This window comes from Megalobrama amblycephala, linkage group LG18, assembly GCF_018812025.1.
Source record: "Megalobrama amblycephala isolate DHTTF-2021 linkage group LG18, ASM1881202v1, whole genome shotgun sequence".
Taxonomy (NCBI): Eukaryota; Metazoa; Chordata; class Actinopteri; order Cypriniformes; family Xenocyprididae; genus Megalobrama; species Megalobrama amblycephala.
In genome coordinates this window covers 14308596-14336008 of record NC_063061.1, presented here as the reverse complement: position 1 = coordinate 14336008, position 27413 = coordinate 14308596, and the positions used below count along the sequence as shown (strand labels likewise).

The window sequence follows — 27413 nt, the reverse complement described above, 5'->3', positions numbered from 1 at the left end:
CTTATAATTTCCATTAATATAATGTAATCAAAACAGGCATAATTTGAGGTGTTCCTGACTTTCAGAAAACAATTCAAGAATGAAAGAATGTTCCTGTACAAATTAGTGTGAAAAGAATCTTTTAAGATTTTAAAATTCTATGAAATATTTAGATTTTCCATTGCATCATGCATAAACACATTAAGGGCTGTGCAGTAGCCTAGCCGTAGGCTATTAAGTCCAAATGACCAAAAGAGACCCAAAGTTAACCAATAAATAAATAAATAAATAAACGGGGCAAAAATACTCGAGACCGTGTCCCTCTTTTGTTTCTTAACCCCAGTTCGTTTGTTCAAATCCCACCCCGATGTGTAAGTGGGATCATTTGCATATAAAGTCCCTCTCAGACGGTATAGTATTGCGAAAGGGGTGATGATACAAAGAGAGCCATGGCATCTTTAGGGCTGCAGATTTTAGGGGTTGCCCTGTCATTTGTTGGGTTACTGGGTTCTATCTTGACCTGCGCCCTTCCGATGTGGAAGGTTACAGCCTTCGTCGGCAAAAACCTCGTGACGGCGCAGATCATTTGGGAGGGACTGTGGACGGTCTGTGTGATACAGAGCACGGGGCACATGGAGTGCAAAGTGTACGTTTCAATGCTCGCGCTGCCTGTGGACCTGCAAGTCGCGCGCGCTTTGCTCGTCATTTCCATCTTGCTCTCTGTCGTCGGCATTCTCCTGGCGCTTGTAGGGGCGAAATGCAACACCTGTATCGAGAACAAAATCGCCAAAGCAAGAGTTGTCATATCTGCGGGGGCGTTTATCATAATCGCCGGACTGCTGTGTCTCACACCAGTCTGCTGGTCGGCGAACACCATCGTCCGGGATTTTTACAACCCGCTCCTGCCGGACTGGAAGAGACGGGAGCTCGGGGCGTCGCTCTACGTGGGCTGGGCTGCCGCAGGGCTGCTGCTCACTGGAGGCGCGATACTCTGCTGTCAGTGTCCGTCAAAAGACGCCAAAAAACCGGCACCAAAATCAAACGTCTCGGAAAAAGAAAGTGTATAAAGAACATTTAAAAGAATATCAGAACTTTTGTCTGTTACTTTTTATTTGTATTTTACTCAAGGTTTTTTATAATGGACACTTTTACACTTTTGTCTCTAGTTAAAAACAAGAAATGTATTTTAATACAAATTAAAACATAGGCCTATTAACATCTCTTCTATGATGGATACATTTTCAATTTCTGTCATTTTGTTCAGAGATTTTGGCATTATCCTTTCTTTTTATTTAAAAAATATATATAAGCAGTAATATTAAAATTGGGGAAAACAAATCCACCAATTTAAAGTGCATGTTGCATAACTACCATGTAAGAATGACATTTAAAAAAATAAACCCCTTTAGACTCTGATGACTCGCTGATGATTCATTTTATTTTTTTAATCTCATTTTATGTTCTGGTCAAATTCATCATACTTTAAATAATTTATATGAATAATCTTACATAAACTCACATGTCTATTTTATGTGCAAGAAAAGTACCTTTTACTTGATGGTTATACCACAGCCTAATATTTTTAAGTGTTATCAAACATTAAATAATAATGTAACCAACATGAATTCAGTCATGGCCAAATGGATTTTGAAAATTTTCTCCTTTTATAATCTCTATAGACATCTTTACTTGTCGCTGGCCCACAAAAACATCATTTATTTGTCATATATTTCTATAATTCCTGGACAGAGTTCTCACATGCTTGTTTAAAACGGGTGTAGCAAGGCTCTGTTAATGCTTGTTTAATTTTGCTGGGGGGCAAAGTGTTTCTCCTTGACAATGAAAATAACTTATCCTTTGTGTGCATGGGTAAAAAGCACCAGCACAAAAAGCAGCTGTGGAATGGTTAAGTGAGAAGTGTTGACATGTGTAAAAGAAAAAATCTGTATTTCATGGTCAATCACACAAACAATTTTTATTGTAAATAAACAGTTGTGAACTCATTCATTCAGTCATTTTCAAGCATTTAATGAGTGTCATGGTAATTTGCGTGACGTGCGCAATGAGTCATTTTGCACAATACTTGCCACATATCTTCAGGTTATGCTCATTTTCTCACACGTAATCCATTGCTGGGGTCACAGATCTTATATGGGTGTGTTTGGCTGCCGTGTAGGGCCCGTTGTCATTGGAAGGGCAATTCCAACAAAGAAGCCCACCACCCAGCAGCAAGAGGCCCCCGGATCCCAAGCCTATGTAGAGACAGGCTCCCAGCTCCCGCCGCTGGGATGCTGTTACTAAAGGGTTGTAGAAGTCCCTGATAAGAATGTGTGCAGACCAGCACACAGGTATCAGGAGGAGAAAGCCAGCGATAATTAAAACCACCCCTGAGACGATGCTCGCTCTAGCTTTGGCTGTTTCGTCCTCCAAGCAGTTGGTACACTTTCCTCCAACCACAGCCATCAGGAATCCAAAGACGCCTGCCATGATGGAGATGACAATCATGGCTCTGGAAGCCTGCAGATCTTGCGATAGAGCCAACATTGAGTCGTAGACCTTACACTGCATCTGTCCGGTGCTCTGCACGACACAGCTCATCCACAAACCCTCCCAGATGATTTGTGCTGTGACGATGTTTGCTCCAACAAAGGCCGTGACCCTCCACATTGGCATGCCACAGGTGAAGATGGCCCCCAACCAGCCTGCCATGGAAAGCATGATGCCCATGATCTGGATGCCTTGAGATGCCATTGTTGCCGGACACAGGTCACTTCATGGATGATTGCACAAAGTGTCTAAGTTTTAATTGTCAGGGTTTTATATAGCCACAAACCTTGGGCGGAGTTCTAACATAAAAAGAAGCAAAAAGAGAACCAGACATTTGATATTCTTTGACTATTGTGTGAGGTGTATAGAGCTAGATAACTTGAGAAACCATCTTGCAGTCCAAATGATAAAAAAAAAGAGAACTAAAAATGTGTACGGGTGAAATAGCTTCACATTATTATGAGTATTTTGTGTCATAAATAAAAAAATCTTTTTGTTGTTTGTATAGACATTGGACACAATTAATGGTACCCTTAGAAATTCTTATGAGTAAAATATCTCTAAAGTATATTCCCATCCATATTTACATTTTTAGCACACCAGGGTGACTAGGAACATGAAATTATCCAGCCATGACTTCCTGTTCCACAGGAGTATCAATGTTTGTAAACACAAAGGCCAAATTCCCTTAATCATGATGTGCAGCAAAAGTCTGTTGAGCTTCACAAAATATAAAGTGGCTGAAGAAAATAGCTAAAGCATTGAAAATTCCCATTTTCACCATCAGGGCAATAATTAAGAAGTTCCAATTAACTCAAGATGTTACAAATCTGCACTGTAAAAAAAATCCTGTTGTTTCTACGGAAAAATACCGGCAGCTGTGGTTACCAGAACAATACTGTAAAAATGACATCAAACCGTAAACATACTTACGGAGTTACATGTGAATTTTACATTTTAAATATGTATATTTAACATTGGATTTCAGTAATATTAACCTCATTGTTACACACTGTAAAAAAAAATCCCAGTAAAATGTACGGTAAAATAACGTATTTCATTAACTGATATAATGTTAATTTACCAACCTAATGAAGTACTAATATCTGTTTTGTACCTTTATAATACACTGACAGTCACCAAACACAGTGGTGATGAGAGTCACATGATGAATCAAAGTTCATCATAAGCAGCTTTTCCACAAGCTGAGGAGGACAATACTAATATATAGAAGGAGCACACAGTGTCATTCACACACACACTAAACACCATCATGGTAACATGCATGAAATTTTAAAAATGCAATAAACATTAATTTAACAACATTAGATGTAACATAAAACCCTAATGTACATAACTGATTAGAAAAAAATGAGAAAAACTAAGAAGAAACAGAGTTATTTCAACGAAAATATATCAAATGTGAAGTGTCATGCAGGGAATTGTGGGAATGTCAATTTACGGTTTTTCACTGTAAATTTGACAATGAATTGTTATTTTTCACTTCCAAAAACTGTGAATTTAATGGTATTTTACCGTAAAATTACATTAAATGTACCGTTAGATCTATTACAGTTATTCACCGTATATAGTACGGAAACTTTCTGTAATCCAATTGACAGTTTTTCACCGCAGCATTTTTACAGTCTTTTACTGTTAAAATCACGGTCATTTTTTACAGTGTGCCTAAAGGATGACATGTGTCTATACTGTCCTAATGCACAGTCAGGTGGAGAGTTTGAGTGGCCAAAGACTCTCCAAGGATCACAGCTGGAGAATTGCAAAGATTAGTTGAGTCAGAAAGCCAAAAAAATAAAATAAAACAAAAATTTACACAGTACCTCCCAAGTGGGATGGTTTTGGGAGGGTTCAAGAAAAATCCTTCAGGACTGTTTTCTGTGGTCAGATGAAACTAAAAAAATGAGCGTTTTGGTAGCAAACCCACCAGATGGGTTTGGTGCAAACAGGTATATAAAGTACCCTATGCCCACGGTTAAATATACTGCTGTTTTATCAAATACTAACAGATAAAAAAATCAAAACCTGACCGCTTATTCTAGAAATCTTATAATGGGCCAGAAGCACCAACATGGAGTTGGGAATCTGAAGGATCTGGAGAGGTTCTGTATGAAGGAATGGTCTCTGCTCTCTTGTCAGGTGTTCTCCAAACTCATCAGGCATTACAGGTGAAGACTTGTGTGGTGGAGTTTGCAAAAAGTATTGAAAAAAAGCGTACCGTAAATCGTGCCCAACGTGTATTAGAGAAAAACATTTATTTATTTCCAAATTTTAAATTATTATACTTCAATAAAAGGTTAGACATTTGTGAATTTAAAAAAAAAAAAAAAAAAAAATTATTTTGTTCATATTTATTAAGGGTACCAACAATTTTGTCCACATTTGTATATATATATATATATATATATATATACTACCGCTCAAAAGTTTGGGATCAGTAAGATTTTTAATGTTTTTAAAAGAAGTTTCGTCTGCTCACCAAGGGTGCATTTACTTAATTAAAAATACAGTAAAAACAGTAATATTGTGAAATATTATTACAATTTAAAATAACTGTTTTCTATTTGAAAATATTTTAAAATGTAATTTATTCTTGTGTTGGCAAAGCTGAATTTTCAGCATCATTACTCCAGTCTTCAGTGTCACATGATCCTTCAGAAATCATTTTAATATGTCAATTTGCTGCTCAAGAAACATTTATTGTGTACAGATGTACAAAATATTTGTGTACAATATTTTTTTTTCAGGATTATTTGATGAATAGAAAGTTCAAAAGAACAGTGTTTATCTGAAATCTAATCTTTTGTAACATTATAAATGTCTTTACTGTCATTTTTGATTGATTTAATGCATCCTTGCTGAATAAAAGTATTAATTTCTTTAATTTCTTTTCAAAAAAATAAAAATAAAAATTCTTACTGACCCCAAACTTTTGAACAGTAGTGTATAATGCTACAGAAGCTTTGTATTTCAGATAAATGCTGTTCTTTTGAACTTTCTATTCATCAAGGAATCCTGAAAAAAAAAGTACACAACTGTTTTCAACATTGATAATAATAACAAATATTTCTTGAGGAACTAATCATCATATTAGAATGATTTCTGAAGGATCATGTGACGCTGAAGACTGGAGTAATGATGCTGAAAATTCAGCTTTGCCAACACGAGAATAAATTACTTTGTAAAATTATATTCAAATAGAAAACAGTTATTTTAAATTGTAATAATTTTTCACAATATTACTGTTTTTACTGTATTTTTAATTAAATAAATTAAGCCTTGGTGAGCAGACAAAACTTCTTTTAAAAACATAAAAAATCTTACCGATCCCAAACTTTTGAGCGGTAGTATATATATATATATATATATATATATATATATATATATATATATATATATATATATATATATATATATATATATATATATTTGGGGTGTAATGGTATACTGAAGTCACGGTTCGGTACGTACCTTTTTCATATTGTACCAAAATGGAACCGAACTTCTGCTTCAATAAACCCCTAATTACTGCTTATTAGTAAGTAAGGTTGTTAAGTTTAGTTATGGAGTAGGATTAAAGGATGTAGAATAAGGTCATGCAGAATAAAGCATTAATATGTGCTTTAAGTACTAATAAACAGCCAATATCTTAGTACTATGCATATAAGCAACTAGTTAGTTGAGAATTAGACCCTAAACTAAAGTGTTATCGTAAAAAGCAACAAATCCAAAATGCTAGGTTTCTTTTCATTTATTTTCATAACAGACAGTAGAGCATATCCCATTTACTGAAGTAGTTGGTATTGGTATTAAGCATTAAGCAAGAGAATGCACTCTTGCATAGGTCATATTTTTTTCCAGGGCCGATAAAAAACAAAAGATATTTGGTCACAATCTGCTACAAAACTGAAAAGCATATCATGTTATAAAAGTACAAAATAATGAAAAATGAAAATGAAATGAAAAATAAAACGTGCATTAAGAGTGTTACAATTTGCTCCACTTAAACTATTTTTAAACATTCAAAGCTTAAAGGTGATAGAGAGGATTTTTTCGTCGACTGAGAATCCAAAGACTGTTACTGAGTTTTTGAAATGAGCGCATGCGTAAGAACAACCCCCCTCCTTCACAACACATTTCAAAGGAACGCCTCCCAAAACTCGTAAACACTCATATTGGAACACGAGTGTTTACCACCGGCATTCGCTGTGTCGTGTTTTTTGGATTCATTATGTCGGACTCACCGCAGGTAACTCATAATCTGCAGTTGTTACTCCTGTCTCCTGACAAAAACATTGCATGCGGCGCCTGTAGAGTGTGGAAAGTTACTGGAGAGCGCAGCCGCGCTCGTCTCTCAAAAGGAACGTCACGGCAGTGATTGACAAGCCAGAGAGCCAGTCCGCGCACGTCTCTCACAAGGAACATCACGGCAGTGATTGACAAGCCAGAGGGCCAATCGTTTACGCGATGATCGCGTAAACGATTGGCTGATGTTTTTAAGGCCATACCTCATGCACAGATGATGTATATTAATATTATTCCTTTTAGTGCACCTAATAAATAGTCTTTTATCAGTTAGTAAAGACAGTTTCAAGTAATATTGCAAAAATGTATAAAACAAAACATCCTCTTTAGCACCTTTAAGCCCTCCTATACATAATTTTCCGTGGTCCACTTCATTTTGTATACAGTTGAGTGCGCAAGTCTTTCAAAATGTACTGCATCAGGGATGAACACATGTACTGTTACATCCATAATAGATAGAGAGATAGATAAATATTATCAATTTTTATGATCTCATTTGTACATTTTCCTACGGTCTGCTTACGCCCCTCGGACGGGTTTAGACATGAACCTTCGTGCTTACGTTGCTCGCGTCATGTGAATTCATACAAAATCACCACCATGTACAATATGTAAAAAATGCACACCCCAGGTTGCTACTGACTTTCACAATTAATTTTTGTTGAAAAAAAAACAGGTTCATAATTTGTCTAATTACTAGCAGCTCTGAGTAAACACAAGCCAAACCTCAAATCGTGTTTAGTCTTGTCTGATTATATACACCGGCTCTAAAGGTGAACCTGAAAAACCACACCTGTTTTGGATTTACTTTTTGACAACTCCCTTTGAGAATGTTTTGTACACTGGGACTCTTTTGAAATCTCTAAAGTGCCACAGGGTGGGTGACACAATGGAGGGCTGTAATACGACACCAATGTTAACGCCCATGCAAATGCATTCAATACAGTTGACAAACACTCCAAAAGACAGGTGTGATACAAACATTTTTTTATTTTTTCACTTGGACAGAAGTTTATATCAGAAAAAAAAAAAAGCTTTTTCCAGTACAAAACAGTAATATATACAAAATTATAAACATTTAAAAATACTTGAAAAAAATTAAAATACATTTTGAAAAAAAAAAAAACAACAACAACACATGACACATTTAAAATAACCACAGTACAGAGGAACATTTGATCATACTTAAATGAGACAGATTTCCAGATTAGTCTCCTTTAACAGTTTTTTTTAACGTGGTTCCCACTTGTCCTTGTTGTCTTTGTGTTGAATATATATATATATATATTGAAAATATTTAGAAACCTTGCAGCATCAGCGTTTCATTGACTGCTTTCAAGTCCTCATGATACCTGCTGCAAACTCTTTTTGAGCCGCTACATCCTGGACAAACCAAGACTGTAAACATTAGGCACTGTAGAGTCCATTTTAGAGTTGATCATTTACACAAAGTTTTTGCCAGAGGGTGCAGAGGCATCAGAGCGAGGGGTAGCATTGTATTTGGCCGTGTATTTTCCTGTTTCCTCTTTTGGTGGGCAGTTGCAGCAGAGCAAAGCTCCCCCGATGATCAACAGGGCGGCGGCCCCCCAGCCGATGTAAAGTGCTGCTCCCAGCTCTCTCTTCTGTGATGAGTTCACCAAGGGGTTGTAGAAGTCCTGGATGACGACGTGGGCTGTCCAGCACACCGGGATCAGACACAGCACCCCAGCTATGATGAAAATCACACCGGCAGTGATACCGACCTTGGTTTTGGAGCTCTCGTCCTCAACGCAATTGGTGCATTTGCCACCAGCCATCGCTAGCATGATGCCCAGGATCCCAATCACAATGGCAATGATGGTGAGAGCGCGGGCGGCCTGAAGGTCTGAACTGAGGGCCAGCATGGAGTCGTAGACCTTACACTGCATCTGTCCGGTGCTCTGTACGACGCAGCTCATCCAGATTCCCTCCCATGAAGTCTGTGCCGTGACAATGTTATTGCCAATGAAGGCTGTAACTTTCCACATGGGCATAGCGCAGACCACAATGGCTCCGATCCATCCTATGATGGCCAGGGCGATGCCCAGTAATTGAAGCCCAGCAGACACCATTATCTTTGTCTCTCTTTCGTCTCTTGAGGAGGCTCTCTTTGCACTGCTTACAGGAGAATGTCACAGAGGGTGTGTGCTGATGCTTTAAAGTACCTGTGAATTTGGGGGCGGGACTTCTGACGAATGACCCGCTCTGCAGGTTTTGTGGTTACTTCATGGGATGCAACTGAACCTAGGCTAGAATGAGTCACTGCCTTGACATGTTTTCATTGCGGACACAGCACCTTATATGGGTTTCTCTATTTTTTTTACTCTTCGAAATTAAAATATCTATTTAATAAAATCTATGGAGGGGTCAGTAAAATTGATTAAGAACATGTGTACTGCACTAGTAAGAAAAAATGCCTTTTTGATAGAATTAAGGGACAGTGATATAAGACAGGAAGTGCCCTTGACAGGAAGTGATCACATTATCATTTTCCCAGGAAAAAAAAACAAAAACAAACCAAAAAAATACACAATGTACTGAAACTTCTTTTCGAAAATGTTGTGGGATGATGTGAAATAAAATTGCTGGCAGTCGAAACTCATCACTAAACAAACTAATATAAATAAATGTAAATGAATATAAACTAATATAAAATGTATTAATGAATTAAATTACATTAATGTATACATTTAATTTTAAAATAATTTTTATTCTGTTTTAAATTATATTACTTTAATTATAAAACTATATATATATATATATATATATATATATATATATATATATATATATATATATATATATATATATATATAGTAGTCAACATTTGAAGCGGATCAAAACCATTCATCAGAGTTGTCCTAAAACTTTCCTCTTAGGACAACTTAGTTCTTAGGACAATTTTGATTAACTTTTAACTACTGTATATATATATAATATATATATATATATATATATATATATATATATATATATATATATATATATATATATATATATATATATATATATATACACACACATATACATATCTTTTTAGAATTAAGATAAATATATTACAGAAATGAAATTGGTGTAGGGTTTACTTTTTCACTCAACCATTTTCACTCAGAAATTGCTTGTAAATTTGAATTTCACAAGTAATTACAAAGAAATGGCAAGCAGCACATTGAATTAAACAAAAAAATTGAAGTAGAAAGACTGAAGTAGTATTTTCTTGTGTGTATGTATATATATATATATATATATATATATTAACAACTTTGACAAATATTATTTTACAGTGTATAGGGGATTTTATTCCAGGAAAACACAGTAAAGACCTTGATAATTTTTCTGTTTAAGTTTCTGGTTTGCTCTCCTTCATGGTCTACAAAGTATCAAGAAAATAGCAGCTGGTTTCATATGACACAATAGAGCAGACGTGGGGATTTTAGGAATGTTTTCCGTAGGTTGTGTAGCACTGACCGTTATCTCGTCTCACTCTAGTCAGGTCAAAGATTTCTCAAAAAAAAACTTTTTTCTTCTGGATGACACACAGATGTAACAAATATGCTATATTTACTTAGTGACTTACTCAGCATGTTAGTGATTCCCATGGCAGCTATTTCTCAAGAATTCCCTGACGCTGTGGGGGAGGAGCAGCCCAAATGCACCTGTACCCACCTGAACTGGTCAAACCGGTTTCTGTCGGAGCACAGGTGAATGTTGACACTTTGTCTGGGCAAGACTGAACTCATCACAGTGCGTCGCAGCAACAAGCCTTTTTAACTGACAATAAGAGAATAGAAGAATAAAAGGTCAATTATATATATATAAATATATATATAAAGCGCTGCTCTAATAAAACAATAAGTACTGATGGTGTTACTGTAAACAACAAATATAAAAGATTTAAAAAGGAACAAAAATATTTTACAATATATATATATATATATATATATATATATATATATATATATATATATATTAGGGGTGTAACGATACGCTCAGGTCACGATACGGTACGTATCTCGATACAGAGTTCACGATACGATACGTATCACGATATTTTGAACAAAATGAAACTGAAATTCAAACAAGATTAAAAAAACATGAACAAATTTCAATAATTTTCCTTGTTGTACATACAAGATCACATTTCAATAAAATAAATAAATATAAAATTTTAATAAAAACCTTCTGTATTCAAATTAACAATTGAATAGGGCTGTCTGTCACTGAAAAAAATGTTTAAATTTAACATGAACTTAGAATTATGAATAGGGGCCGTTCAAATATCGCGTCTAAAAACGCGTGGAAGGCGCGGCCGCACCGCTTCTCCTTCTTTCCAAAGCGCTTGCGCTCCTGTGGCGTCGGTCGTTGCTATGCAACCATGAACTGAGCTCTCCAAGAGGATCAGGATGTTTCTGCAAAGGATAAATGATTTCTAGCCCTTGCATTAGTTTTACTACGAGATATATTGATGGAGATAAGATATAAAAACCACCACGAACAGCTATGATCAGCTGTTCGGCTGAGCTTTTGATGTTTTGTTATGGAAAGGCCATAGCTGATCGGTTGATTCTTGTCACACGACCTGAGGTGCGCTTGCGGCATTCTGAGAAGTTGAGAATTGCATGCGCGTCGCAACCGCGTTGATCCCATTATGAGCGCGCCTGCCGCCCGGCTACATTTGAAAATAATAACTGACTTGCACGCGGAAAAGACGCAATATGTGAACGGCCCCTAACTTAAAGCAAAGCATCGCAAGCGTCTTTTGCTTTTCTGTGAGCACAGCTGTTGCTGTGCACTGCGGTGTAAGAAAGCCACGACTTTTCTCACGCGACCATGCAAGAGACTGACATGAGAAACGTTTAAACCTGCTTGCAAGATTCAATGTGTGCCCGAAACACTTACTGAACTGAGAGCTGATTGAGACACACCATCTACGATAAATCGTTACACCCCTAATACTTATAGTAATTTAAAAATGTGGTAGCATTGGATCTGGACAGGAAGGATAACTCTGGGAGTTGGAAGGGGTGTGTCGCGATTCTGCCTTCTCACATCGCGATACAGGTTCGTGGACCTGCGTATCGCGATTTCGGTTTCATATCGCATATCGTTACAGCCCTAATATATATATATATATATATATATATATATATATATATATACATGTAGTTGAAATTTTTCTAACCTATATTTTGTGTTGTGGAAAAACCAGAAAAATGTCCTCAGAATTTAAGTAAATATAGAAAGCCTGCAGGATGGGGATAGTCTTATAATTATAAACTGACGATTGATTGTAAGGTTAATGATGTCCCAGCTAGGCAAAGGGTATGTGTGTTTTCCTTGAGTGTTTAAATCTTCACCTGTTTCAAATATCACATTCAGAAAAATAAACATAATATTTGAGTCAAACAAAGACGCCCTCCCTTTGTTGATGAGGGGCTGTTTCACAGGGGATTAGTTCTGAGAAAGCTGTAAGCCTTGAACTCAATGGATAAACAATCTTTTGTTACTAACCATAGAATGCTGAACCATTTCAACTTTACAACTTATTGATGTGTTTTAATTATAGGAACAACATTAATATGAGCAACATAAAAATTTACACTTACAAAAACGCTTGTGATACTAAGATTACAAGCTTGTAGTTCATAAAGTTCATCTTCATAGTTACATTCATAACTTAGTACAGCTTAATAGTAGCCTAAAACTTAAGTAATAGATTACTTAATATTTAAGTCAACACAATGTTTCATTTTCATAATTAATAATGTAATGTGTTACATGTGTTTGGTGGCTGTTTTGTATAGTAAATGTACGCCCACTAGTGGCCACATATATGTATTTGTTTTGGACACAAGTTTCAGACAAGTGACGCAGCCTGAATCACGGAAACTTATTGCGCGGTTTATTGTTTTATTAGTCATTTACTATTACATACACCTCGAGGATTGGGTCTGTACTTATATGTGTACAAACCATGAACTGGAAGTGGAAAACACTACATTCAAAATTTAGCTAATGATATAATTGATATATAATTTGTCGTGAGGGGAAGTGTCTTCAGTGTGGCTTTTACACCACTTTGCACGCGAGTTAGGTTTAGCGTAGAGAGAAATGTCTCGTGTGCCAGTTTAAAAAGTCTATTCATGTTCATAAAGTTTAAACAATAGAATGTAATAAAATAATAAAATAAAAAACGTTTTGTAAAATAATGACGTCTGAGGCTACCCATAAAGTTTTTCTATTTGTCTCTAAAACCGTATTTGAGTAATTTGTGTAGTTTCTATAATGTTTTTAAAATGTTATACAGCAACCAAAAAGCAACATTGTGAAAATGTTTTGTGTTTGAGTGGCACATGAAGCACTGGCCGCTCCCCCACTCTGTTGCTTACTTCCCACTGAAACTCATTAGTCATTACACACTGCCATGCCTCACAGAAACTCATTTAAATATAATCAGTGAGAGGGAAGTAGGCCAGCACATGGATAATGATGTCACACTCACCTAACAAACACAGACCAGTTTCGGGCTGTCTTGTAAAAACTTGGCAATAACTATTTCTTCTTCTCTTTTATTGTTTAACTTCACATAAAATGTTATATGGCTTTGTGCTTTCAATATCTTTCTGTATCTTCAGGCTCTCTGGGTGTGTCCAGGTTCATCTTTGAGAATCGTAGTTTTTATAGAATGTCCAGTAAAATGTTTATCAAGGTCCTCATGTCAAATAGGTTATTTATCAACTTGGTGGATTAATTAAATGCTTACTGACTCAGAGTCTGATTTAAGACATGTCAATGATGTATTTACACTCAAAATCTCCCACGTATTCACTGCACTGCAAGTGTTTTCACTTTAAACAAACAGATTAACTGCTTTACTGACATTGTTTCACAGTGACCCCTTCTCTCTTGAGTTGTTGTCTTATCAGGAATGCATAATTAGTTAATGTTGTTTAGCAAAAGCAAATACGCAAATCCTGTATCAGAGACCAAAAGATATCAAACATAAACAAAACTAAATAGAAGATATATTTTCTGTAGAATAATTACTAGTCTGATTATTAATTTGATGTTGAAAATATGTCACAAAATGATAATTTAGGGGAAAAGATGTAACTTAATTCATCTCCATTCCCATGATACTTTCGTAAAAGCCATAGGAGCTTCAACATTTGTTTGATTTTCTGGTGCTATGGTTATGATATTGATAAGAATTAGTATCAATGCAATGATGTAAGCTTGAGTAAAGTTTTAGTGCTTTGGTTTAACGATTCTGTTTTCGTTCTAGCATTCCCACTCACAACACAAGAGTACATTTTTCCCATTGTCAACATTGACACATACTCCTGCTTTCATAAGTGTGTACACATCGGAAGAATATCTCCAAAGTGAACAAAACTTGAACTGTAATCCAGATAATGGCATAATATAATGGGTTACCTTGTCACAATTTCACTTTACCTGGTCTCTCTCAGCATGTTTTGCATTTTTGAAACCGAAACTTGCGGTTTAATTTCTCCCAAAGCATTATCTAACCTTCTCAACTATGCACACATGGACGTAGCCTATCAGTTTCTTAGTTTCAATTCCTTATACACTTGTTTTTGGATTGCATCACTAAATTTAATGATTTAGTTAGAAAACCAGGAAATGGAGATCTGAAATATTCTAAATATAAATGATTTACAGCTTGACTTTATGGCCTGCAATCGAAGGTGGCCTAGATTGCTACCAGGACTTTGAATTCAGTAGTTAGTTTGTTTAAGTATATTGCTAACTAAAGAAGGCAGACCTTGTGAGACAGCGTAAATCTCTATTTAATTTCACTGAGGAAGTTTATAAACAATAACAGCAATATTTATTTGATTAGATTGAACAGATACAGCTAGATATTTTAAGTTGCCAGGCATTTTCCACATCCCTTCGATGTTCTTACGCCTTTACAGAAACATATAAATGTAATGATGGCATTTTGACTAGTTTTAGGACCACAACTGAGATGTGGAAACTGTGATTGTATAAATATATATAAATATATATATATTTAAAGGAACACTCCACTTTTTTTTAAAATAGGCTAATTTTCCAACTCCCCTAGAGTTAAACAGTTGAGTTTTACCATTTTCAAATCCATTCAGCCGATCTCCGGGTCTGGCGGTTCCACTTTTAGCATAGCTTAGCATAGTTCATTGAATCTGATTAGACCGTTAGCATCTCGCTCAAAAATGACCAAAATGTTTTGATATTTTTCCTATTTAAAACTTGACTCTTCTGTAGTTACATCGTGTACTAAGATGACAGAAAATGAAAAGTTGCGATTTTCTAGGCTGATATGACTAGGAACTATACTCTCATTCTAGCGTAATAATCAAGGAACTTTGCTGCCGCAATGATATTACGCAGAGTATAGTTCCTAGCCATATCAGTCTAGAAAATCGCAACTTTTCATTTTCCGTCGGTCTTAGTACACGATGTAACTACAGAAGAGTTAAGTTTTAAATAGGAAAAATATCAAAACTCTTTGGTCATTTTTGAGTGAGATGCTAACGGTCTAATCAGATTCAATGAACTATGCTAAGCTATGCTAAAAGTGGTACCGCCAGACCCGAAGATCAGCTGAATGGATTTGAAAACGGTAAAACTCAACTGTTTAACCCTAGGGGAGTTGGAAAATGAGCCTATTTTCAAAAAAAGTGGAGTGTTCATTTAAATGTTATATATTTATTCTTTTTATTTTTACATTTTTTTAAATAATTTTCAAAAAATATTTCAAGGATTTGAAATTAATCTGTCAGCATTTTCCTCACTTTGATTTATTGAATGGCTTTAAATGAATAGTAGTGTATCATCCGAGTCATATAATTTATGGGCTTATCTGGAGCTTTTTTTAGCACCATCATATTTCATTCTGCTAAATAACTCATTTTGAAAGAAAATCAGTTGATGACAGCAAAAATTGTTTTATATTTGGGTGAACTACTCCTTTAAGACTTCAGTATGCATGCATGGCCTAAACTAAGGTGTTAACATTGGTGTTGTAAATGATTGTTCATTAAAGAGCCTTTTTTACAGATCTACCTTGGGTTATCTATTAACATTGGCAAATAGTCCTAGCCTTTGGTTAAAACAAACATTTAGCGGAAGCTACATTTTCTAAGTGCTACACAAAAAGCAGCTCCCCTTTTTTATGAGCACGCTAACCAATACAAAGATCGCGCCTTATCATCTGATGTCAGAACTCAGGTAACTCAGCCCTTTTTCTCAGAACAAGGGAAATTTTTGCCAGGACAGAACATTCCAGCTGCCCTTGAAGAGGAGATTCAGTGTGTCAACACCCACCTCCATGCTTGAATGGTCCTTTGGTGAATTTGGAGATTCCTGATGTAATTGTCTCAAGGACTTACACAGACGAAGTAAGAGCCTCAGTGAACATAAGAGACAGCACAAGAGAGACCCGAGAGTTTTAAAGGAGAAAGAGTGAAGACATGGCAGCTTTTGGTCTGGAGTTAATAGGCGTCACGCTCTCGGTTATTGGCTGGCTTCTCAGCATTGTGTGCTGTGCTTTGCCCATGTGGAGGGTCACGGCATTCATCGGCACCAATATCGTCACAGCGCAGGTGTACTGGGAGGGAATCTGGATGACCTGTGTGGTTCAGAGTACCGGACAGATGCAATGTAAAGTCTACGACTCTATGTTGGCTCTTCCTGCGGACCTTCAGGCGGCTCGCGCTCTGGTGGTGGTGGCCATCATCGTGGGTGTCCTCGCGCTCTTTGTGGCTATAGTTGGGGCCAAGTGCACCAACTGCATTGAGGATGAAGCGGCTAAAGCCCGTGTGATGATCACCTCTGGTGCCGCTTTCATAACTGCTGCAGTCTTGCAGCTTATTCCTGTGTCCTGGTCAGCAAACACTGTAATTTTGGAGTTCTACAGCCCAGTTGTACCGAGCGCTCAGAAGATGGAAATAGGAGCATCACTGTACCTTGGCTGGGCTGCCGCGGCTCTGTTGCTGGTCGGAGGCTCCATTCTGTGCTGCAGTTGCCCACCTAAGGATGAGATAAGGTACCCGCCGCAAAGTCGTATAGCCTACTCAGCCCACCACTCAGTGGCTCCAAGCACCTACAACAAGAGAGACTATGTCTGAGGACTTTTGAGGACTTTTACAGTCTGTCTTTCGTTGAAAGATAAATGTGACCATATGGGTTGGAGGTAACTCAAAATCTTGTTTACTTTTTCTCCATGTGAATATTTCTACATGCTTTTGTTTTGTTCGGTGTCCATTGTCACTCCACACTTTGTTAGGTATATTTTAGCACAAGTTGCATAAATCATCTTGTATGTTTTAAATCACATGTATCAGTTGATTTATAAAGGGAGAGAAGTCAGTGGTTTTATTTTTGTAGTATTGTGTGTTTTCACTTTATTGTGTGTAGTATTGTGTGTTATTTTTACTTTATTTTCTTTTACAGTTTTTACACTTTTAACAAAGCTGTTTGTGAGTTAATTTTTTTTTATACTTTCACTTAAAAGAATAAAAATGGACTATCTGCTAATGGCTTAAAACAAAATGGAAAATCTTGTGTTGTGCTAATATGTTTATCAACTCTGTAAATGTTTAATTGTGTTTAATGTTTATTTCAGGGGCACTCTCATTCTTATTCACTGAAACTCTGTCGAGCTCTAAATTCAACTTCCACTGGACAACACAACAGAGAAACTATGAGACTATATGCAGGCACCTCCCAAAATTTCGTCAGATTAAATATATCGTGCACATTGTTGTGTTTTTATCACTGAATAATTAGAATAGGCCTATATATTTGAATAAGTATAACTGAGTTATAATTGAATTCTTGATTATTAAAAAATACAAATAAATTAAACAACCTTGTACGTCTTCATTTCAGATCTTTGATCATTTGAGTTTGATGATAGTTATTAAGAGATTTCCACACTGAGCGCTAGCTTAAATCTGTAAGATCATAACTTTTTAAACAGCGGGTCAAGGCCACTTTACCCCTAGGTTTAGCAACGTTTCAATTGAAATGTTGAAAGATTAGCATGATAACGGTGTAAAACAGTGGGGTGCTATAATTTTTCAGCTTTCGTAAACTAAAGAGAGTGCTTACCTCAGTTACATTTTCTTACGCTTTGTACTTGTACGTCGCACAAACCTTCAATTGTCTAAAAATAATGACGTGCAATGACGGCAAATGCGTAAACCGAGGTGAAAAGACTACATTTGTTTACACCATTGTAGGTTATGAGCGATTTAAAGCAACTACAGTTGATTTAGGTGGCGACATTTTAAAATATATAAAGCGCGCCCCAGGCACGAGCTGTATTCGTCCAATCAATGCTAACCTCAGAAATACACAAATAATAATTTTAAAGTCACCCTGAAATCAAAATGGACAATTCTTATTCATTTTAATAATTGTTTTGGGAAAATTGCAGTATCAAATGTTTATCAGTGCACATCCATTTTTTTTAATCCATGCGCCTTCGTAATCTTTATTGAAATACATCTTCCCCTCCCAATAGCAACCAATTCTATTCTTTTCTCTTCTCTTCTCTTCTCTTCTCTTCTCTTCTCTTCTCTTCTCTTCTCTGAGGACATGTTTATTGGCGCAAGGGAGGGACAACCATAGACAGTAAAGGGGACAACCTGTCACTCACAATGGTCCAACGATCCAATCAATTCCCGAAGGACAAAATCAATTCCCGTCCTAAATTTTTTCTTGTCCACTGTTTGACTGAGGTAAACAAAAATGTCATGTAGCCTAATGTAAATGTAACGTAAACTAAACTAAACTAAAAATGTTATTATACAAATCTATAGCCTAATAATCATAGAAAAGCCAATTCTGATAATTACAGAATGACGTATATAATTTGCAATAAATAAATAATTATATAAATAGACTTAGCAGTGTAAGGCTATTTGGCTAAGGGGGAAAGGGAGGCCTAAACTCTGTTATAGCCTTTTGTTTTCGCATTTCACCAGATTTCGACATTCGTTGTTTTCTTAAATTTTACATCCTAAAAACTTAAAAAGGTTTTTTTGAAAGACATATTTTCAGTGTTTCTGAGAAACGTATTTTTAACGCAACTGTCGCAAATCACAGCAATCTTCAACTGAAAGATAATTTCCTAATTACATGTTCGAGTTGTTTCCGGAGCATGCTGATAGTTTAAAAAACGTCTTATCATTCAGACATCTTAATACATCACTAAAGCTCTTTTCCCCTGTTTTATGATGCTGAAGACCAAGAAGAGGAAAAAGAGTCAACAATAACAGAGTTACAATGGACAGCCATAAAGCATAATTGCTCATAAAGCGTAGGCTAACAGTTGCATGAGGGCTACCATGTTTGCTTAGCACAGCATCAAAACCTGACAATTTAGGAGATGAAAATCATGTTTTTGCTTCATACTAATTTCATAAATCGAGTGTTTGAAATAATCTTCTGTAATCCGATGTGATTTATCACAGAATAAGCCTATATTATTTTATTATTCTATTATAGTGTATGTCGATTAGCACTGCATTAGAAATATAGGCCTACTTTATTCTTACAAAAATATCTGAGGTTGATTTAGGAGCACAGAAAAACTAGTAATTTTTAACTAATGAAAGCAAAAACGACTTTATTACTGACTGCAGTATCATTGTTTATGTTACTAATTGTATGTTTTAACGGCAGAAACTTTAAAAAAAATATATATATGGCGGAATCATGATATGCAGTCATCTGAAATATTTTAAACTCATATTATTATAAAATGTCAAGATATGTATTTATTTGATGTGTAAACATAGATATAATTTTGCAACATAAACCCCTTCATGGTTTCATAAGACACCCTATTGGGTTTAATGTGTGACAGTGACTGGGTAATTGTGCTCTATGTTTTACATAAACCACACACAGAGGCTACCTGTACTTTGTTTTTGCATTTCTCCAAACTTGATAATGTAATGTGATGAAGTTTCTCTATCCATCCAATGCCCGTGACATCACCAGAAACAGACTAGCATGAAAACATACCAATCGCAAAACATTTTGCACCTGAGATGGCCAACCATATTTCACTGGGGGCCAGTGCCACCCCTGGCCAACATGTAGACCCGCCCCTGACTAAAGGATCCAGTGTGAAACGTTCAGTGTGATTAAGGTGAAATATTATGCCTCTTCTCCACCCCATTGATTATTGACCTGTTCTTCCAGGTTCTTTTTCCTGACTGAGCCTGTTAATCTACTTCACACAATGTTAGTAGGAATTGGATTACAAGCAAAAGCAAAAACCAACGCATTGTTCATCTCCCCGCAGTGGCCATAGCAGGCAGGTGACGTGCACAAACCTGTATTACATCCACCTGTGTCATCAAGCTAAGATCCTCCTCCACCCGCACCTGTCTTTTTGGGAATATAAAGGCTTCAAAACACCTTCACAGACAATACAAAGACGGGAAGCATTGGGACGCATACATCTATATACTGACATCTCAGCACTTGGTAAATAATCTTCCACCTATTTTTTAATCTTCAATTTGATAGTACTGCTTTTATTTATTTATGAAATTCACCATAACCAATTTCTCATTTTCCTAGGGGAAAAAGTACACCTAACAGGCACCATGTCGATGGGAATGGAGATTGGGGGCATTGCCCTGGGCATTATCGGCTGGATCATTAGCATCGTCGCTTGCGCCCTCCCTATGTGGCGCGTCTCGGCCTACATTGGCGCAAACATTGTCACATCACAAAACATCTGGGAAGGTTTGTGGATGAATTGTGTTGTACAGAGCACCGGACAGATGCAGTGCAAGATTTACGACTCCATGCTAGCACTGTCACAGGACATGCAGGCTTCCAGAGCCATGTCGGTCATCGCAATCATCTTGGCCATTCTGGGCGTGATGATCTCCATCATGGGTGCCAAATGCACCAATTGTATCGAGGATGAAGCAGCCAAGGCTAAAGTCATGATCGTCTCAGGCATCATGTTCATTATTGCCGGCATCCTGGAGCTCATTCCGGCAGCCTGGGTTGCAAACCAAACCATTCGGGACTTCTACAACCCATTACTAACCGATGCTCAGAGAAGAGAGCTCGGGGCATCAATCTACATAGGGTTTGCTGCTGCTGTTATGTTAATGATTGGAGGAGCATTGCTGTGCTGCACCTGTCCTCCAAAGGAGAAGAAGTACAATCCACCTAGAATGGGCTACTCCGCTCCACGCTCTGCCAGTGCTGGATATGACAAGAAGGACTATGTTTAAATATTGGTTTCTTGTAGGAAAAAAAAAATGAAGAAAAGAAGGATTTGAAGATCTCACACAAAGGGAGATACTTCTGAAAGGACTCCGCAATGAAGGGTCATACGATGCTGTCAATATTTGCTTTCCGTCTGACTGGTGTGTGTGTGTTTTAAGGGCTGGTTTCATAGGTTTACTAGTCAGGTTTTTGTGTTCATACATTTCCTGTTTGATACCATTTTATATGCTGTTTTTTTAAATGTGGCCATTTTTTGTTCAACTGTTGTTCTTTTTTGCGTCATTTGAAACCCAAAGGCATAACTGGTGTCAAAATGTATTCTTTGCTCTGTGTAAGCAGACTTAAATAAGCAGAGATGTGCAAATTTTTTCTATCACTAATGTATGTTGACAGGAAGAGGAAGACTTTAGCTTTTTACATGTATTTGCTTAGGAAAATTCCACTGGACACAGAAACGGAATATATATTTTGTTTTTACTTTTAGGTTTCAGTTGTGTCTATTCTTGAGGACATCAAGTTTTTTTCTGTATAGTTCCCCATGTTTTGTACAGTTGTTTTATGATTCATTAAAGAATGAATGCATTTTCTAAATTTTCGTAACCATTTAAGACTGTGACTAATATTTTTCAATTGTATTGCTTTTATATTTTCAAAATTGATTGTGTGGTAAAATAAAACAGTACAAAAGCTAGTAAATAAAACAAACGGTCAGTTATAGCAATAACAATAGACTGTTGGAGTGGTTGTACCTGTTTGGCCCTTTGTTCTACAATTGGGGCAGTAATTTGAATACACGTTCTGAGAGAGACCACTCAGCATACAAACCTTAGGCAAGCTGTACTGTTTGCTATTGGTGGTGTCAGACAGATCCGACCAAAACCAGTCTGAATAAATGGAAAGGGGATTGAAAAGTATATTTATAAGTCACAAAATGTTTAGTTTACTATACGCATATATGTCTGTATTTAATTCCATTGTAATTTCAACATAACTGCAATAAAAACAGAATTCATGCTCTAAGAGTTGATTAGATCCATCCAGCTGATACATATTGAGCAGCAAACAAAACATCAAGGAAGTTTGAGCTTTTTGATTAAAAATTAAATTCCACACACTGCATTAAGCACAAGTTACTTTATTCTTGGTAAAAGAGAGATTTTAAAAGTAAAATCTATAACCATAGATTGAAACAGAGACTCTTGGTTATGAATTATATTGCAATATCAGGCAACAGGCCATGAAACCATGGTGAGTTGCAAACACATAACCCTAAGGGATATTAATTCAAGCCTGCGCTCTATAATGCTGTTCCCATAGACACAAAGCTGGGTGACGCCTTCTTCTCCACCTGTTAGAGGGGGAGGGGAACTCCACGTAGCAGAATGACTCACCTAATGTGTTTGCTGTAAAGTCGTTGGAATTCAATCCTGAATTCTCATCTAGTCTGAAAATACAGAACATTTATGTAATAACTCATTTATTATTTGTTATTATTTACAGGCAGCAGCACAAACATTATTGTGCTTTTTCAGCATGTTCAACAAATACATTGTTAAAAATACTAAGTAAACTGTTACAAACTGAACAAATTATTTTGAGAGATTATTGTAAAACCAATTTCAGGACAAAAAAAAACAAGACAAACAAAAAGATTAACCAGAACAAAGATTTATATGCTCTGCTATTGTATTAAGAGATCAAATTTCTAACAACTCTGAGACACATATTTGTCACAGTTGTCAAGTTCACCTTGAACTTTTCAATACCTTCTAGTGGCACAGCAAAATAACCTTTAAGTACTTCTTGTTTTAATTATTCACTGATTTAAATAAGTATCCACAATTAAGTAATTCTGTATAGAATAATTATACTAACCGAATGTGACAATCTTGTTTTGTTTAGTTCTCATAGTTTCATCGTCATGTTCTGCATAGTTTTAGTCATGTTCTGGTTAATTTCCTTGTCATGGTTTTCCCCTAGTTTCTGTCAGAGTTCTCTTTTGTTTGTCATTATGGTTTCTGATTAGTGCACACCTGTTCCTAGTTTTGTTAATGATCATCTCTGTGTATATAAGACATTAGTTTTCTCTGTCTTATGTTCGTCGTTGTTAATGCTAAATGAGGTTTTATTAAAGGTGCCCTAGAACTTTTTTTTAAAAGATGCAATATAAGTCTAAGGTGTCCCCTGAATGTGTCTGTGAAGTTTCAGCTCAAAATACCCCATAGATTCTTTTTAATTCATTTTTTAACTGCCTATTTTGGGGCATCATTAGAAATGAGCCGATTCAGGGTGTGTGGCCCTTTAAATCTCGTGCTCCATGCCCACGGAGCTCGCGCTTGCCTTAAACAACATAAAAAAAGTTCAAACAGCTAATATAACCCTCAGAATGGATCTTTAGTGTTCATCATGCAGCATGTCTAATCGCGTAAGTACAGTGTTTATTTTGATGTTTACATTTGATTCTGAATGAGTTTGATAGTGCTCCGTGGCTAACGGCTAATGCTACACTGTTGGAGAGATTTATAAATAATGAAGTTGTGTTTATGCATTATACAGACTGCAAGTGTTTAAAAATTAAAATAGTGATGGCTCTTGTCTCCGTGAATACAGTAAGAAACAATGGTAACTTTAACCACATTTAACAGTACATTAGCAACATGCTAACGAAACATTTAGAAAGACAATTTACAAATATCACTAAAAATATCATGATATCATGAATCATGTCAGTTATTATTGCTCCATCTGCCATTTTTTGCTATTGTCCTTGCTTGCTTACCTAGTCTGTTGATTCAGCTGTGCACAGATCCAGACGTTCTGCCCTTGTCTAATGCCTTTCATAATGTTGGGAACATGGGCTGGCATATGCAAATATTGGGGGCGTACACCCCGACTGTTACGTAACAGTCGGTGTTATGTTGAGATTCGCCTGTTCTTCGGAGGTCTTTTAAACAAATGAGATATATATAAGTAGGAGGAAACAATGGAGTTTGAGACTCACTGTATGTCTTTTCCATGTACTGAACTCTTGTTATTTAACTATGCCAAGGTAAATTCAATTTTTGAATCTAGGGCACCTTTAACAAAGTTCAGTGGGGAGGACGTTCAGATAATCTACTCATCAGCACAAGAGGAGGCTTATATAGGCTGCATCCTGCAAATTTAGGCAGCTGAGTTGTTTCATCACTGCCCTATCAGGCAGTGACTTTGCAGGCAGCGTTTGCGCACGAAGGCACCTCACAAAACTGTTTTTGGACAGACTTCTGAGGCAGCACAACGGTTAGTGATCTACAGCAAAATAGAGCGAGCTTTAGTGATAACTAGGCAAATATTTAAGCACTACAATTGTAATATCTCACTAGTAATGACATCAAAAGTGGAAAACAATGGTCAAAAATGTACATTTACACACAAACTGACTACCAACTGCAACTTTCAACTCTCAGGAGTCAGGAAGTGAAGCTAACTTTGAATTTGGACATGCCTTGATGCCTTCCTACCTTGGTATGCGTTCGCCGAAGGCAGCATTTTTCAGTTTTTGGATGCAGCCATAGAAAGCCAATTTACCTCTGTTCAACAACAGTTTTTCCAGCATTTGGCCCCACCCTATGTGCCCAAAATGCCAGAATTCGAGCAATCCACCAGCCTAAGGAGCTACTCTACTATGTCTAAACACCGGCACAGAGCTCTCTGCGTCATCTCTACTGAATTAGCCCTTCCAATTGGGTCACAGCACACCAAAATGCTGAGGTCTAACCTTGTCCCCTCCGGCGAGACATTCACCATCTTCCTCCGCGTCTTTCTCCACCCATTCACTCCGTCATAGTGAAATGAACGTTTTAAAGATTTGTCAATCCGTCTTCTAAAACCAACCAAGTGAGTAAGTCCTGTCGAGCCCCAAGCTTGCACCTCGGGGCAAGGGAAATGGACCTTCCTCCAGTGTCGCAGCAGACCCAAACCACTGTCGCACCACAGATTCCACTCAATCTCCATACACACATACATACAGCAGCCCGCACATCACGTAAGATCACGTGCATAGAAACATTCAGGAGTGTAGAAATTGCAATGCTGTACTGTGATCTATCAATAAAATAGCCTGCAAACTGTAAAGCTATGACAGATATTTCTTTCTATTTTGAAGTAACCTAAACACAAGTAATAGGCCTACAAGTAACAGAAGAAATGATCTGTTATACAGAGCAATAGTCTTGTGGGCAGTTCTATGACTCGTGGCACAGCTTAAAGACCCCTTGTGGTGAAAATCAAGTTTTTAATATTGTTTGTATGTCTATGTGGTGTTTTTAATATGCTTTAACACAAACCATGTGCAAATTCATCAGTCAACACCAGGGCTGGACTCGGAAAAAAAACGAGCCCTGGCATTTTTGGCCTACCGCTACAATCCAGAATCGGTCCAGTCAGACACCACCCATCTATATATATACACACTGTCGTTCAAAATACACACACAGAAACAAAGAATAAAGAGACAAATGACATAAATATGTCTAACAGTAGTATTCAGGTAAGAAATACTAAAGAAATTTTTTAAAAAGTAACCACATGTAAAATAACACTGGATAGACTTCATTGTAAAAATTAAATACAGATTAATGCTTGCAGTTAAAGTTACAAAAGAGAAAGATTTCCTTTATGCCTTTTGTTCTTTGATTAACATGACAGACAGGGGCAGGTAGCAGGGCTCACTTTAAGAGCTTATGCACGGATTCAATATACTGTACTGTTACACAACATGCGATTTCTTTCTCAACTGTTTACATTCCAAAACTGACTCCCATCGTAGCAGCTTTCCTGTTGAGGTAAGAATAGACTGCGAACAGTGTTTTAGTTCACTGCGACAACAAAACGACCGTGCATTAATAAGAAACTTTCAAGAACTATATTAGGTCCAAACAACTCCATATCCATATTTAATTGTGGGCTCCCCCGTTTGAATACAATGAGTGCTCTTTGTTCGCGGCATGCAATCAGTCCCGCCTGGCAAAGAGCTGGTAAAGCCCTCCTATTCGGATGCAATGAGAGCTTGCCCCCCTTTCTAGTCACTAGGCGCCCCCATGCGTGCTGCAGTGGGGGCTCCCCATTCGGAGACAGTAACAGGGCTAAGTCTCATCAGTTCGCCCAGCCCCTTCAAAGTGCTGGTCGAGCCCTCCTGGCCAAAAGCAGTTGGGACTCGTGCTTCAGGTAACCAAAGTCTTGGCTCGAGGTTTAGACATCTCAATTCAACATCAAGGCTCATTTACAAAATTTTAACCTCTAGATTATCTATAGATCTATCCGTGGCATCCAGCTCCAGCAGCAGATGCTATCATGAGGCTGCCTAGTGTCACAGGCCCAGTCCTCACTGCCTTTTCCTCACGCTATCTCTAACCCTACTCCCTATCCGAAGCCCTCAGCTCCAGCAGCAGGTGTTAGCGTGAAGCTGCCTCTGCTAGCGTCGCAGGCCCAGGCCTCACTGCCTTTTCCTCCCACTATCTCTAACCCTACTCCCTATCCGAATCCCCCAGCTCCAGCAGCAGGTGTTAGCATGAAGCTGCCTCTGCTAGCGTCGCAGGCCCAGTCCTCACTGCCTTTTCCTCCCGCTATCTCTAACTCTCTCCCCTACCCGTCAATTTTACCAGTAGCCTCTAGCATGAGGATGCCTCCGTGTGCAACGCAAGCACAGACGTTACCCCCCCCTCCAGCTTCCTTCCTTCACTACTCTACCTGCTCCTTCCCCGGGTGCAGGGGCCGACGCAAGCATGAGGCTGCCTCTGCAAACAACTCCGCTATAACCTCTTCTTTACGCACAGCTTGACTCCATCCTCCAAGCTGTTTCCCCCAGAACCCACCAATCATACCTGACAGCTTGGAGAGGTTTTAAGACTGCCGTTTCCCGATTTTACCTACTCTCCATTTAATAATTTATTTCTTATCTCAACAGCATCAAAGGCCTCCAAGTTACTTTCATAAGAGGTTACTTAAGTGGAATCCAATTCTTTCATAAATTAATTTATGGCACAACCTCCCTCCTTATCAAAGGTATTCAAAGAATACAACCCACCCGCCAAATGCCAGACAACCTATAACTCTGGACATACTAAATGTCCACCCTTCATGCCCACACACTTTTTCAGGTGCTCCGAACTTACTATCACCTCCAGCTTCAACCCAAAAGTCCATCCTACAGTTTCGGCTCCACAAGTGTTAGACAGCGAAACCATTTCTTATTTCATCAAAGCAAAACAGATCAAGATAAAAAAGGCCAC

At 37.3% G+C, this 27413-nt stretch overlaps 3 protein-coding genes across 4 annotated transcripts; 2 read left to right on the top strand and 1 right to left on the bottom strand.

Annotated features, from left to right (window-relative positions):
- Positions 1-413: 413 nt before the first annotated feature.
- On the top strand, positions 414-17745 carry cldn3d (claudin 3d). Of its 2 annotated transcripts, none has more exons than XM_048167599.1 (2): positions 414-913; positions 16343-17745. In XM_048167599.1, exons 1-2 carry the CDS (start codon positions 429-431, stop codon positions 17004-17006), a joined length of 1149 nt encoding a protein of 382 aa, XP_048023556.1. In that variant the 5' UTR covers positions 414-428; the 3' UTR covers positions 17007-17745. The 2 variants fall into 2 exon arrangements, with proteins under 2 accessions (XP_048023556.1, XP_048023555.1); XM_048167598.1 differs by lacking the exon at positions 414-913 and having other exon boundaries at positions 15979-17071; positions 17504-17745.
- Positions 2080-9018, bottom strand: LOC125253580 (claudin-4-like). The gene is made up of 2 exons (XM_048167602.1): positions 8441-9018; positions 2080-2717 (listed from the first exon to the last, which is right to left on the bottom strand). The coding sequence occupies exons 1-2, from the start codon at positions 8937-8939 to the stop codon at positions 2095-2097; spliced, it is 1122 nt and encodes a 373-aa protein (XP_048023559.1). The 5' UTR covers positions 8940-9018; the 3' UTR covers positions 2080-2094.
- A 2468-nt stretch (positions 17746-20213) lies between the features above and the next one.
- cldn3c (claudin 3c) lies at positions 20214-22164 on the top strand. Its single transcript, XM_048167600.1, has 2 exons — positions 20214-20382; positions 20479-22164. The coding sequence occupies exon 2, from the start codon at positions 20505-20507 to the stop codon at positions 21147-21149; it is 645 nt and encodes a 214-aa protein (XP_048023557.1). The 5' UTR covers positions 20214-20382; positions 20479-20504; the 3' UTR covers positions 21150-22164.
- Positions 22165-27413: the final 5249 nt, after the last annotated feature.

What these genes read in the sequence shown, in the direction of transcription:
- cldn3d (XM_048167599.1), top strand. Translation starts at nt 429, where the DNA reads ATGGCATCTTTAGGGCTGCAGATTTTAGGGGTTGCCCTGTCATTTGTT. An exon ending in AAGAGACGGGAGCTCGGGGC is followed by an intron (nt 914 to 16,342) that starts GTCGCTCTACGT and finishes AAGGAGAAAGAG; the next exon opens with TGAAGACATGGCAGCTTTTG.
- LOC125253580 (XM_048167602.1), bottom strand. Translation starts at nt 8,939, where the DNA reads ATGGTGTCTGCTGGGCTTCAATTACTGGGCATCGCCCTGGCCATCATA. An exon ending in GGGAGCAGCACTTTACATCG is followed by an intron (nt 2,718 to 8,440) that starts GCTGGGGGGCCG and finishes TGGCATCTCAAG; the next exon opens with GCATCCAGATCATGGGCATC.
- cldn3c (XM_048167600.1), top strand. Translation starts at nt 20,505, where the DNA reads ATGTCGATGGGAATGGAGATTGGGGGCATTGCCCTGGGCATTATCGGC.